Genomic DNA, 14,998 nt, shown 5'->3' with positions numbered 1-14,998 from the left:
TGCCAACTTTTTGTAGGTTACACTCCATTGAAGTAAAATAGAGAATAAGAGCTTCCGACAGAAGCTCTTTTTCCTGTTTCCACATACAATGTTTTTAGCTTTATCTAGCAATACATTAAACTTACAGTACTCTTGCAAAATTTATTCATTGTCAGACATTTAACTTTTGTTGCTGTGATGAGGAACCCTTCAAAACGTACCAGCACTGTCGTGACAAATCCGTTTTATATCAGTCATGAGGACAAGGTTAACGTAGGACGCTCCTCGGGGACAGATAGTCGGACTCTCAAATTTCTACAGTTCTTTTCTGATCTACCACTTTTGGAGGGGGGGGGGGGCTCATTTTAAAACTCCTGGAGAAAGAAAACCTTTCACCGTCTTAGTTTTTCGAAAATCCAAAATTTAATCCCCCCTAGAGTTAATACGGAAATGGCGGCCATTTTGAATTTCAAATATTGCAAAATGCTGTTGGGCAATTTGTTCAAAACTTTGCACAGTGACCCCGATTTTATTGTTGATTGGGTAACAGAATGGTTGAAAGATTCCTTGAGGAAAGTTTGAGCAAAAGTTGAAGTCTTTCACTTTCAAGGCACATAATCATTTTGTTCTGGGCGGTACAACGTTTGCCACAGACGACAAATTGGATTGAGACATGACAAACCAAACTCCTGGCATTTCTGTGACTCAGGTACAGAATAAAATTCATGAAAAAAATTACAAAAGTTCGAGCTAATGTCCTCTTACCATAAGGCTTTACCCACATTAGAGAAAGACTAGATGATCATAACTGTAATGGGGTATATTAGAATTGATGTCATTGCTACTGCAGAGAGAACTGCAGCCAACGGATTGAGATTAAAACCAAACTGAATGTTAAAGAGCCAGTAATGACAACTTTTGATAATTTTTTCACCATTTTTGTTTTGAATGTCAACCCTAATTCCTGGTTCTACTCCCCAAGGCATGTTGAGATACACAGTATTCAGCTTGTCAAGCCAGCCTGTACATGCGTAAACTGCACTGATATTGTTGACAAGTGACTTCTGGTCTGAACTAGAATTCAAATATAAACAATAAGAGTGCATTTTACACATACAAACGCTAAGTTGACTAGCTAAATAGTGGGTGTTTCAACATTCTTTGGGGAGTAGAATAAGAAGTTGCAATATACGAAATAAAATGAAAGTCTTTCTCCAATGTGGGTAAAGCCTTATGGCAAAGGGACAGTGTGACATACAACCTTAGCTCTTTCAAAATACTGTATTCACACGTCTTCCATGTTGAAATTTTATGCTCACATTTGGAAAAGAGAGCATGTTCAAAAATTTGAAAAAACAAACAACCCTGTACATGTATTTAAAGCGTCATATACTACGCCCTCTACAGAGTGAACGGAAATCAAAATCTACAAAAACTTTCGAATTTCACCGGTGGTGGCGGGCTGTCAGTGTCAGTCTTGACCAAAGTCTTTACGCATCATGTGTACCTTCTCATGGTTCTCTGAAACTGAACGACCGTGATGTTGGCGCGCCGTCGCATAGTGTGTGTATACGTAGTGTCGGACAATGTCATGTGACAACGAACTTGATGCATGCGGAGGAGAGGACGATGAAAACAGGGTAGATGCATCGTGCCCATGCAACGGAAGTGGAGGTGCATCACTGACTGGAACGTCTCGACGACGCGAATGCCAAGCATATCAAATCGGTCAGTGCCAATCGGTCCAGTGTGTTTCATCTCACCAACACATTACGTATCCGCCATCCTGTGAATGGAAAAAGCAGCACATTGATAGACTGCGGTTTCAAGAACACCGGTTTGATATGCCTAAGCTGCTTTGTGATCAGTATTTCTACACAGTCGACATGCCGAGCGTAGTGTGCAAATGGCTGTCTTCAAGTGAACGTGACCTCATGAGAATTATCAGCAACCACAACACTGACAGTGAAGTGAAAACAACTGATGCCTTGATTCCAATTGGTTTGGAATGTGCAGCGAGGGGAGGGGCCAACATTCCCTACATTGTGGAACATAAAGTCCGTGGTAAGTACGATTTAGTTCATTCGTTTGTGTTTTCATTCATTCATTCACTCATTCATTCATCCAATAATCCATCCATCCATTCATCAGTTTGTTCATTCATCCGTTTATGCATTCATTCATTTTTTTCATCAATCCCTCCATCCATTCCTTCCATCCATTCATTCATCCGTCCATCCAGCCATCTATCCATCCATCCACCCACCCACCCACCCATCCATCCATCCATCCATCCATCCATCCATCCATTCATTCATCCATCCATCCATTCATCCATCCATCCATCCATCCATCCATCCATCCATCCATCCATTCATCCATCCATCGATCCATCCATCCATCCATCCATCCATCCATCCAGCCATTCCATTCATTCATGCATACATCCATTCATCTATCAATTCATTCATGGACAATGGTATGTATTGTGTGTATGTAGCATTACACTGCTGTTACAGTGTCAGTCTGTTGAGTAGTGATGAGACAGAGACAAGGGACACACACCTTCACTCAGTCTAGTGCAGTAATGAGGTCACAGCCCAGAGAATAATGTCCTACAGGAAACCAACGGGACACAATCCCACAAGACCCTGTAGAACATTTCTTGCACATTTACTTGTTTTTGGTGGAATTTTTAAACATATATACCCTAGTAGATATGCATGACATCATTGTGAAGAAATCACAGTGACTGTACCTTCATTCTAAGTTTTTCGCATTAATTATGCTGCACACAATACAGTTACAGACAAGTCGTATTTTATATATTATTTAAGCCAACATAATAGAATTTTTATTGTGTTATATTTTATTTCTTAAAACTAAACTGCACCACATATGATTGCTCTTTACAAGGCCAAAAATCATACGCAAGGGAAAAAAATTAACATGTGTCAGACAAAATAAAAACTACATTTACTCTTTGTCATAATTCTTGTAAGGGTAAGACTTTATACAATGTTTAAAAGAATTGATTTGACATTCAAAATTTGACTTTTTAATGTGAAGTTGATTCCATAAAATTAGTGCTGAGATAAAAAAACCCATGGAAACCGTAGCTTTTGGTTATTAATATTATATCAGTGTCATGCCTCAGTATAACTGATTTGTCCAATAAACGAATGGTGTGATGTCAAACACGTTTGTTTGTCAGTGGACGAATTTATTCAAGGCATAATTTTAAGTGCGTATGATCCAACAATCATGTACCACTGTCAACAGCCTTAGCTGTGTCATGTCCACCGATTCAGATTCAGATTCAGATTCAGATTTCTCCCACTCCTGATCACCATGTAATGACTTTATCCTTACATTTGAAAAGGCACTCATAATCCAAAATATGTTTTGAAATAATGTTATGGGAGTCTGTGTTCACTAACAGTTAAAATCTAATGCTTATGATTTCTTCTATGTCAGCGAGATTCTTCATTACTTTCTATAGATGTTTGCTGCATGTTTAAAACATCTACATTTATAGTATCAACTTTTCATGTGCACTCTTGAACTATTTTTCTATTTTCAGATCAATTACAAAGAGACCAATTCCTGACTTTCCTGGCGTCATTCACATCAAACTATGATGTCAAATGTGATTCTGAAAACACTCTGCTAAAAGCAGTGACAGTAAGTAATGTTGTATACCATGGAATTACAGATCAGTGTTTGTAATCTCTCCAAACTGACCTACAAACATTGGAAGACCAGTCTCCCGGAAAGTTACTGTGGTGCAATGACTTGTGTCTAGGCATATTAGTTGCAATGATTTTGTGATGTATGCAGCAATGTTGTCATGATGTACAGTATGTAGCAATGACATCACAATGTACCCGGTATGTAGCAATGACATCACAATGTACCTGGTATGTAGCAATGACATCACAATGTACCCGGTATGTAGCAATGACATCACAATGTACCTGGTATGTAGCAATGACATCACAATGTACCCGGTATGTAGCAATGACATCACAATGTACCTGGTATGTAGCAATGACATCACAATGTACCCGGTATGTAGCAATGACATCACAATGTACCCGGTATGTAGCAATGACATCACAATGTGCCTGGTATGTAGCAATGACATCACAATGTACCCGGTATGTAGCAATGACATCACAATGTATGTAGCAAAGACATGATGTATGAAGCAATAACATCATGGTTTATGTAGCAATGACGTCAGGTTTTATGTAGCAATGACATCTTCGTTTATGTAGCAATGACATCACAATGTATGTAGCAATGACGTCACAATGTAGGTAGCAATGATGTCATAATGATTTATGTAGCAATGAGGTCGTGAGGTAACAGTACCTATAATCTTTATGACACTGATATGGATTTGTGGTCTGAGGTTGTGCCGCAGGAGGGACTGAGCATGTCAGGGCCTCTACGCTGTGTGACAGAGGTCTGCAAACCTTGTATTGGGTACCATAAAGGTTTCATCATATACCTTAAATATGTAGTAAATATAATTTCAGGCAATATTTTAGAGATATGTGTGTGCAATATCAAAGAGCAGGGAACTCTCAGTCACTTGTTGGCAATGCAGTATAGCCTTCTCCTGCCGTGATTTTATGCTTAAAGGACCAGTAGCTGTACACAACTTTTGATGATGTCATGACATTTGCCAGTAGTTGTACACAACTTTTGATGATGTCATGACATTTGATGAGAAGCTGCCGCATCCTGGTTTGATTCGAGATTCTGCTTCCACTCACTAATATGGGAGAAATAAAAACCCAAATAATAAACATAACAATGTAAGCTAGGGTGAAGCTTTTCAAAATACTTGTAGGTATTTATCAGATGTTGTTCAAACAATAATGTGAAGTTACAGGTTTCTTGTAATTCTGGTGCAGCATCTTTTACAAAATTGTAATGTTTTTTAACATGGTATAACTCTTTGCATATTGTAGTCAGGTTTCCTTGGTATACGGTTGAGTTCAAGAGTCGTAATGTGGGACTTGTTGCAGCAGAGCTTCTCATTAATGTTCAGTAAAGGTGTAAAAATTTGTCTTCACTTTCTCCACAAATTAAAAGGATATGTTTTGCTGTAGAGGAAATTTGTAAACAGATCTGTAGATTTGAAATCTAATCATTCAATCATCATTTTTGCTACATTCTGTACTTATTGTTGAATGTTTACAAAAGACCAGAACCTTTCAGCAAATACTGACATGTTGTATTTGATGTGGAGTACCCCAACCTCACAGAGATGGACATTGTCGACAACAGATTAAAGATTTACATGGTTGTCGAGCATAAACATCTACTGTATATGATCACCTCTGGACTATACGAAGCAGTGCTGTTCATAAGTACAGTATTTCTCCTTAATCCAAGCTGACAAAGATTCTGTTTCCGACCGATTTCACCGGCTGCTAGCTTCTAACGAAAATGATGAGGTTGACCTCTATACTTGGAAATGGGGTTTGAGGGTGTGAAATTTGTAAGAGAAAGCTTTTCTAAATTTTAACGATAACCTCATAACTACAGATACTATAAATCACTATAGCTTACATTTTGATTCCTTTCCCAAAGTTGATGAAATAAATCGAAGTGGTAATGAAATCACTCCGTTCCAGGAATGGAAAAATGATGACACAGCCCCTGATGCGGTCCATGTGTCTACGTTGATGACATGGATAGAAGTGTGTAAAGACGCCACCAATGGGAGACTGACCAGATGTGTGTTGGATGATTTGCTGCTTTCACTCATACGGTCAGCTTCTCACGAAACTCAGTGTCCAATAAGAGTCAGGTTGGTCATTCTCACTTTAAATTCCCGATAGTTATATCTGTTTTGCATTTTACGAATCAAACCGTAGGTCTTGAATTTCTGTTTTGTATGCAATAATATACCCCCTCCTGGTACCAAAAGGACAAATGCAAACTTTGCTTGACATAATATACGAGGTGAAGCTGAATACATTATGGAGTTCAAAGTTCGCATGCGTCCATTATGGGCTGGGAGGGGGTACATTTGATATTGCTATAATTATCGTATAGTTTTGGCAATGTCAGTGAATTTGTAGAAAACATCTTGGGCCATGATACTGGATAGGTGATATATTATCAGTAATCTTCTAGCGAGATGACATCACAAAATTAACTTGTATTGACAAAACTATAATATAATAAACCATATTGTCTTTGAAAATGTCACTGTTTAATCCTTTGGTGATAGATTTAATTTGTTACATTCAAGCTCTGCACGCAGATTACGGTGGGCCATATTCAAGTTGCAACTTGTACATTATTAGTTGTTAAAATCTAAGTTGTGCATTAATTGCCAATGTTTGAACAATGTTCTGTGGTCACACTTTGCATTAGGGGACGACTGCATTAACTTGCATGGTACCTGAAACCCGAGTCCTTGCCTTAACCGAAACTTGTTTCGCTAGTTCCAAACTTTGCATGGTGACCCCCAATTTTTATCATTGATTTTGTAAGAGAATGTTTGAAAGTTTCATCCAGAGAAGTTTGAGCAAAAGTTTAAGTCTTTTACTTGAGAGGTGCACACTACCTTAACGTGTTCAACTTTGGTAAATTACAAGCATGCATTGTAATTAGTTCCAGAGACCAGCTCTGGAACTGTTAGTTTTTGCTCACTTTCCTTCTTTCTTTCCTTCTTTCTTTCTTTCTTTCTTTCTTTCTTTCTTTCTTTCTCTATTTCCGGTATTACTATCATAGAACATGCTATACACAAATTTTACCTTAATTACCCAGAATGCATTGCGACACGCTTATGACGTCATCGCTCAGCTCGGACGGGTTTTAGGGGCATTTCTTGTGTGTTTATTTATTTATTTTTTATTTTGCATTGCTCAACTATCATATTGCGTTCAGCTATTAATAATTCTAGCTTTCTTACGCTTTGTTTTTTGTTGCTTTTTGATTTTATTTTTCTCTAAATACTCGCCGTACGTGGCTATACTGTTTCGCCCGAATGCTAATGAGATAACAATGGCGGCGGTACGATCGCTTCGCTCGCATAGAGAGAGAAAAGTAGGCTTTCCGTAAGTTTACAAGCGCGGCTGGGCACATCGTGTACCTAGGCGAGGTGGGTGTGCTCGAAAACGAAGATCAATGCAAAATTTGGATTCAAAATCGGCTGTTTTGGCGGAGAAACTGCCGGCCGTATTTCTGAGGAGCCACCAGCGGTTTTTCCTATATCAGTCTGCGAGGCCGTTTAACGCCGGTGACATAGCCCTGCCATGCAGAGCTAGGCATTCATAGTCAACTGCTAACTGTCTGTCATAGCACCGGCATATGTTGGCTGCACGTAAAAGCAACTCAACTTTCCAAGATCAAACGGTCAGTATCTTGTGAAAACAGCGACATAGCAATGAAAATTGTTTTAGTCTGTGCTTTTAATCAAATGAAAATGCATGTGGCCTCGGTTTTCAATTTCAACGGCCTAGGTCCGATGTTTCCTGTCATCTGATCATCGTCGTAAACCACGCGCCTCTTTACGGCAACAACTCAGCGCTACCCGTCAAGCATTTGATTTTTGCGTAGGTCAGCGGAGCGAAAATTATTGCTCTGGCTCGCGAGAATGTCGTCTGATATACATTTCCGTGCGTTGTCGCCCCCGTATGTATCTGTTGCGTTTTTACCGTACATGTAGGCATTTGTAATCTGTGTACTGTAATTCCCCGGACTGCCTTGCTTTTAGTTGTATTATGGTGTTTACTGCTATCAGCCCTAACTATAGGTACGTGCTTGAATATTAAAATCCAAAGCACTCTTTCATTCTGCACCTATCTTTGTCACACATTCTCTTGTTTCTTCCGCTGCTCTGGTCTCTGGAACTTCGCTTTTGCTTGCAAATGCTTTCTAGTTCACACTTGATCCTTACACATGTCAGCATTTTGCAAAAGTCTGTTGTCTGTGAAAGGTTAGCGATTGTTATTAATGGTGCCAGACACTTTAAATGACAAAAATGGCCTCCTTGTGATCATTTAAAGGACAAAAGTACAAGTAACCTGGCATTTGTAGCTGCATCAGTTTCCACATTTGTGACTTACTTTGGGCCAGCATAGTTCAAGTTGGTCAAGAGAGGGCGCTCATCTTGCAGAATATACATACATGCACCAAGGCTTCTCATTTTGGACAAAAACACATGCCTGTTTGAACATTGAGAAATAATGTTGCACATTTTGCATACCATAATGGTAATTTTGTTGTTAAAAGAGATATCTTCTTGTTGGACAAAGGAATTTATCATTATTTCTGATAAGATTGTATAACAATTTGTGCATGGCTCTGAATATAGTGTATCATTGAAAATATCGTCAAATATTTGGCACAAAGGAACTTTTCAAAAAAATCTAAGTCAGACACATGACAACTTTTCCAAACACAGATTTAGATGTTGTGGGTATGGCCTATTTGGGGCAAATAGGCCATACCCACAATGTCTATTTAAATTAATGAGTTTACTTTTCTTGTTTACACACACACTTTACAGATTGGAAATCTGGGGCATGACCGTAAATCAGGTTGACAACCCCAGCATGTGGTGAATTAAGATTACTCTTTGTAAGACAGTTACGATTCTGAATAAAGCAAGACAAAATCGTTGCTTTCACAGATTTCCCTTCAAATAAAATGATAACGTTCATCAAACAGGGAAAACTACACAGATCTAGCAAATCCGTTTGTAAGGACATTGAAACACAGCGAGCATGTAATGACCAAAATGATGCTTGTAGTACCGGTATAGCATGAAGCATGGAGGTTCTTTTATCTCTTTTCATGGAGGTACTAGCTCCACTCCTGGCTCCATGATCATAGTGAGTGACTAACCATGGAGGTAGACGAGAACTTTTTTACCCCCACGGAATAACAATGGTCATGCAGCTATTAGCCCCACGACCAATATGCGCCAAGACTGCTTGGCTTTGATTCACCACAAACATCTTTCTCAGCTGAGTTTTCATAATCTCTTTCTGTCAACTCACCATCAAGTGACGTATTCTCTTATCAAGTGACACATATGATTGTGAAAACACCTGCCAAAATTTCACACACTTGTCCTATTTCAGTGTGAACAGAACTGTGAACAGTCATGTTACACAGATAATGATAAAAATAAAACATTCAGCCCCCGTCACACAACATACTTGTGGCCATGAATGGTACGCATAACACAGTGCACGGCAAACAAAAGTATACACAGTAATGTAGCACTATTACAGCCCTGTACTCTCTGCTGACGCAGACACATAGCTGTGTGGCAGGACTGCACATGGTCTGATACAGTTTTTTTTTGGGGGGCCCCTGATTTTCACTCTTGCACTTTCATCCCGTATGAATGTTTAATCGATGGTGTCTCATCACAATCTTTCTAGATCACCATGGATGAATATTTTGTCTGTAAGAGATTAACCCCTTGAACCCTGTCCGTATGATGTCATAGGTCACCAGGGGGTCAGGGTGCAAAGGGTTAAAGTGACAATTACGGCACCTTACACATCAATGTAACACGATAGAGAGTGGAAAATTGGTTCAGTGAAATCACCGTTTGAAAATAAAGTTTGAACTTCAACTTACAGTTCTTCATATTTGCTACTTTTGACATTTCAATCTGCGTCAGCAAAATAATCACTCTTCTTTGAGTAATACGTATTCAGATTTTATGAAAAATCAAAAATGCAAAAAACAATACATTATATAGATGAAAATGTTTCCAGAAAATTAGCTTTTTAATAGGAAGTAAATTAAATATTTCTTAACCATTGTCCTTCATAACAAATGAAGTGTCCTTGACTTTGTGAATCTAAGGACAGCTGGCAGCCAGTGACAGTGTAACTTCACTGTCACCATCACTGTCACCATCACTCATCCTAGCTGTCAATATCACTGTCATCACTTATGTTATCACCGTCATCACTTACATCATCACTATCTTCATTGCTGTGACGATCACTCGTCCTCACTGACATCATCACTGACATCATCACTGTCATCATCACTGACATCATCACTGTCATCATCACTGTCATCATCACTGACATCACTGTCATCATCACTGACATCATCACTGACATCATCACTGTCATCATCACTGACATCATCACTGACATCATCACTGACATCATCACTGACATCATCACTGACATCATCACTGACATCATCACTGTCATCATCACTGACATCATCACTGACATCATCACTGACATCATCACTGTCATCATCACTGACATCATCACTGACATCATCACTGTCATCATCACTGTCATCATCACTGACATCATCACTGTCATCATCACTGACATCATCACTGACATCATCACTGTCATCATCACTGACATCATCACTGTCATCATCACTGACATCATCATCACTATCATCATCACTGTCATCATCACTGTCATCACCACTGTCATCACCACTGACATCATCACTGACATCATCACTGTCATCATCACTGACATCATCACTGACATCATCACTGTCATCATCACTGACATCATCATCACTGTCATCATCACTGACATCATCACTGACATCACCACTGTCATCATCACTGACATCATCACTGACATCATCACTGTCATCATCACTGTATCATCACTGACATCATCACTGACATCATCACTGATATCATCACTGACATCATCACTGACATCATCACTGTCATCATCACTGTCATCATCACTGTCATTATCACTGTCATCATTTAGTACCTTAACTTCTCCTGGCTGTCTTGTTCCCATGTGTAACAGCCACATAATGAGAGTCAGCCTCCAATGACTTTTCACACAATGAGAAAAATATTGAAATATAACTGTTTCAGCATGGCTGCTTCTTCAGGGCCTGTGTACGTCAGCTCCTCTCTCTTACAACTGTGCTTTCAAGTTAGTTTGTTCTCCCTCAAAAATCAAAACTCATTTGTAGAATATTAGTATATGGAAGTTTTGTCAACAATGTAGGTGTCTGCGCTGATATTACATACTAACGTTGTAGAAGAGCTTAATGTTGTCTCATTTTCTATCACTTATTGGTTGAATGTGATAGAAAAAAATATAAAATTCTATCCTCAGCTATACACACCTTGAACACCAAGGCTTCACATAACCTGAACTGTGTATCAAGAAATCTGAGGCTTTTCTACATGTATTTTCGTAACATTACAGGGTTCGGGAGTCTACCAGACGTGACATAGTGGTATGTGGTGACAGCATAGCTGTTGAAAGTAGCATTGAAGTTACTAGTCACAGATCTGCTCTGTTACAAGTCATTACTTCAACCCAAGTGAGTGTGCAACCATTAAAGGGCCAGTGGCTTCAACTTTTGATAATTTGTTCAGAGTTTTTGTTCAAAATGTCTACCATAATTTCTTGTTCTACTCCCTCAAGAAAATTGAGATACACAGTATTCAGCTTGTCAACTCGGCCTGTACATGTGTGAAGTGCATTGTTATTGCTGACAAGTGAATTCTGGTCCAGAGTAGACTTCAAATGTAGACAATAACAGTGCATTTTACACGCATAGATGCTGTGTTGTTTGGGGAGTAGAACACTTGCAACAGAAGAAAAACCAAAAATACCGGAAAACATCATCAAAAGTTACAGCTATTATAGAATTAACGGGCGACGCGCTGACCATTAATGTGTATTTATGGGCAAGGGCGAGAGGAAAGCCAAAAATTAACTGGCGAGGCTTGCCAAGCCCGTTAATTTGGCTTTCCTCGAGCCCGCGCCCATAAATAAACGTTAGTGGTCAGAGCGGAGTCTGCTATTTCCATTATATTATCAACGAACCGAAGAAAACAGTCAAAATTTGTGAAAATTTCAGGAGCGAACGACAACTGGGCCCCAGAACTGAGCAATACGCGACAAAGTGTCACGCGCGCTGTAAAAATTGGCAAATCCGGAGATGTTTTCAGAAATAAGTATCTCAACTTGACCTACCAGTGCTCCATTTTATTTTGTGATTGATTATGATTTACGTTTGAACTGTAAAGTTACGATACTTTGAGTTGTTAATCTTATTATTCATTTTCACGGGCATGCAAACAGACCATTACTGTGTATTTGTGGTCAGTCACGTGGTTCAGATCAACCAATCAAAATGCGACAGCCAGGGCATGGTAATACAATGGCCCATGTAACTTAATCGTAAAGACTTGGTGGTGTTTTGATGTCTTGTAGTAAAAAAAACTCATTTAAAGTAAGGCCAGATTTTATGAAAGAAAAACTTATATTTTCACTCAGTTAGGATGATTTCTTTTTTGCCCTGACTTGAACTCTGCCACTTCAAGATGTTGCTGATTGTCTTTTTCTTAGACGTAAATAATCTGAGATGTCATGAACCTCTTGACTGCTATTGCTGGGGTCAATGCCAAACACATTCTGAACATACAAACAGTAATATCATACATGTACTATAATATCCAGTTATTAAATGTGTATTGTAGTTCATAATGCACTTGAAATTGATGTCATTCATGATAGTCCATGGTGAATAGTGGTTTCTTGGTCATGACCAGATTTTTTTTTTTGGGGGGGGGGGGGGGGGAGGGGTTACTAGCCTTAGACTAGTGGCTTTAACTTTCATATGCTCACCATTGTTGACAGAAGATAATTTTTATATGTGCGGTCATGTGACTAAGATTGTAGCCACTATAAAGTTTAATTTCCACAAAAAATTTAAAAATAAATCAATCTGATGCATTGCCACTGAGTAATTGCAATAAATACTTCATATAAATATTTATTTCCGGTCAATTGTTTTCAGAGTACATCCAGTTGTGGACAAAAAAACTCTTTTGGTCTTCCGAAGATGGCATGTGAAGCTTTGTCTGTTGCTGGTGTCAGTCCGTTTGGCAATGAATATTTTCAGACTGTGTACCAGTTATCAGCGTGTGTTGTCAATCAGACACAGGGTAATGAACTAATGGAAGAGTTTCACATCCACCTCATCAGATATCACATAGCCAGAGGTACCCTGACTCAGATGTCGGCATGCCCCATCACAAACCCACTTCAACAATCCTATATACTGCATGAAATCGTTCCTTGCAAGACAATATACAGTGAGACTGGAATTATGGCTTTGTATGGAGCCTTTAAGGCTGTATTTTTGATCTTTCAGAAAGGATTGGATGATTAACTATATATTGAGATAAAGAATTGTTTTGGTCCATGAATTTATTTGCAGCAAACTTTACTGAACTATGTATTTTCACACTTTTTCACAAATTTTCCTAATTTGTCTCTGTGTTCCATTACAAAATTACTGGTAACATGTTTCCAAAGTTCACTGTACAGTCCGCTACTACATCTCTTGCAATAGTAACTTTCCACTGTCTTTCATTGAAATCCAGACAAGAACTGTGATCAGTGTCCTACAATTCATAATCAATGTCCTTGCAAGTGTATTGTATGTATGTATGTATGTATGTATGTATGTATGTATGTTGTATGTAAGTATGTAAGTATGTATGTATGTATGTATGTATGTATGTATGTATGTATGTATGTATGTATGTATGTATGTATGTACAAGTATGTAGGCATGGGTAGGTAGGTAGGTAGGTAGGTATGTATGTATTTATGTATCCATGTATGTATTTATGTATTTAGGTATGGATAGGTAGATAGACATGTATGTATGAATGTATGTATGTATGGTGGGAATGTATGGATGGATGTATCCATGTATGTATCTATACATGTATGTATGTATGTATGTATATTTGTGTGTGATGTATGTATGACTGTAAAATCAAAACTTGACAATCATTTCATGTATAAATGTGCAGTATTTGGTTTGAAGATACATCCAGAATCATGGATGGAGTTTGGTTCAAATGAAAATGAGAATTCCTAACAATGTGCAAGTGACGCTGGAAACTGAAACTGGTCAAAATCAAACATTCTGGAACAACCAGTCATCTGACATTTGATATTTGGTTTGTTGGTATCTGAGGGGAAAATGATGTAATCATTTCCCGCTCTATTGCAAGATTTCTGATTTTCTACCCTCAGTGAATTTTGTCACTTTTTGCCATTGTAGGTGAAGACTATTTCTCAAAAACTGAGCACTGGAGTTCGTCCGAATTTGATTTGCAGGTTCTTGACAGTTGTAATACACAATAAGTGAAATTTAAATGTATGGCAACACAATTTTAAGAAAAGAATTTTTATTTTGAGAACCATGAATATCTGGTATGTTTATCCTGTGTCTGCCTAATTTTGACATCAATAATGTTGAATAAAAATATGAAATCCTGTATTTCAGTGTTAGTTCATATCACTATATATCTGCATATTTGTATGGTCACATTTTCACACCTGACGAAAACCAGAGCCAATCTGCATTAAGTATTGCAATAATATCAGCAAAATTTAGAAAGCAAATAGCCCTCTACGATTGTAATAATTTGTAAACCTTCCAGTGCTGGCACAGTTGTTTTCAGTCTGGCAAATGATTCTCCCAGAAATCTTTTTTTCTGATACTTAGAATTGTTTAAATGTAGCAGCAATACATTATGTAAATGTTTGAGATCAAAGAAACGATGCCTCTCAAAACTGCACATTAAGAAAACCAACGACCAATTTTTGCCAACATTCTGATGCATACAAACTTCACAAACAAATCATTCAATGTCACTGCATCTTCTCATTGATAATTCCCTTCATGCCTAACCTACACAAATACACAGAATGTAGTTTATCCATTCTCGGTAGAGATTTTGCTATTGACCGTATATCGTAGTAATATATCAGTAATATCTAAAAATATTTCTTCATTTTCATATTGTACACGGGCATATGTTAATGCTGTAAGCAAAAAGGAGATAGGTGTGTTTATCAGCAAGGAGCAATTGTCATCTAATCACCAGCTGGTCTTGACTCGTTATTTTTGGGCTGATTTGCAGCGTCTCGGAAGCTGACATCCAATTGGGTGGCTGAATCTTACCTTTATAATAGAATAATTC

At 38.3% G+C, this 14,998-nt stretch overlaps 1 protein-coding gene across 1 annotated transcript; it reads left to right on the top strand.

Annotated features, from left to right (window-relative positions):
* The first annotated feature begins 1,464 nt into the window (after positions 1–1,464).
* On the top strand, positions 1,465–14,318 carry LOC139128023 (uncharacterized). The gene is made up of 5 exons (XM_070693889.1): positions 1,465–2,043; positions 3,563–3,663; positions 5,631–5,806; positions 11,190–11,307; positions 12,793–14,318. The coding sequence occupies exons 1-5, from the start codon at positions 1,566–1,568 to the stop codon at positions 13,165–13,167; spliced, it is 1,248 nt and encodes a 415-aa protein (XP_070549990.1). The 5' UTR covers positions 1,465–1,565; the 3' UTR covers positions 13,168–14,318.
* Positions 14,319–14,998: the final 680 nt, after the last annotated feature.

This window comes from Ptychodera flava, unplaced genomic scaffold (genome assembly GCF_041260155.1).
Source record: "Ptychodera flava strain L36383 unplaced genomic scaffold, AS_Pfla_20210202 Scaffold_41__1_contigs__length_1339820_pilon, whole genome shotgun sequence".
NCBI classification, from domain to species: domain Eukaryota; kingdom Metazoa; phylum Hemichordata; class Enteropneusta; family Ptychoderidae; genus Ptychodera; species Ptychodera flava.
Note: the sequence above shows the minus strand (reverse complement) of the source record. Positions and strands in the feature narration are given on the sequence as shown.

Excerpts from the sequence above, each read along its gene's own strand:
- LOC139128023 (XM_070693889.1), top strand. The coding sequence starts at position 1,566 with ATGTCATGTGACAACGAACTTGATGCATGCGGAGGAGAGGACGATGAA. Across the intron at positions 2,044-3,562 it reads TGTGGAACATAAAGTCCGTG|ATCAATTACAAAGAGACCAA; the intron begins GTAAGTACGATT and ends TTCTATTTTCAG. Across the intron at positions 3,664-5,630 it reads CTCTGCTAAAAGCAGTGACA|GAATGGAAAAATGATGACAC; the intron begins GTAAGTAATGTT and ends ACTCCGTTCCAG.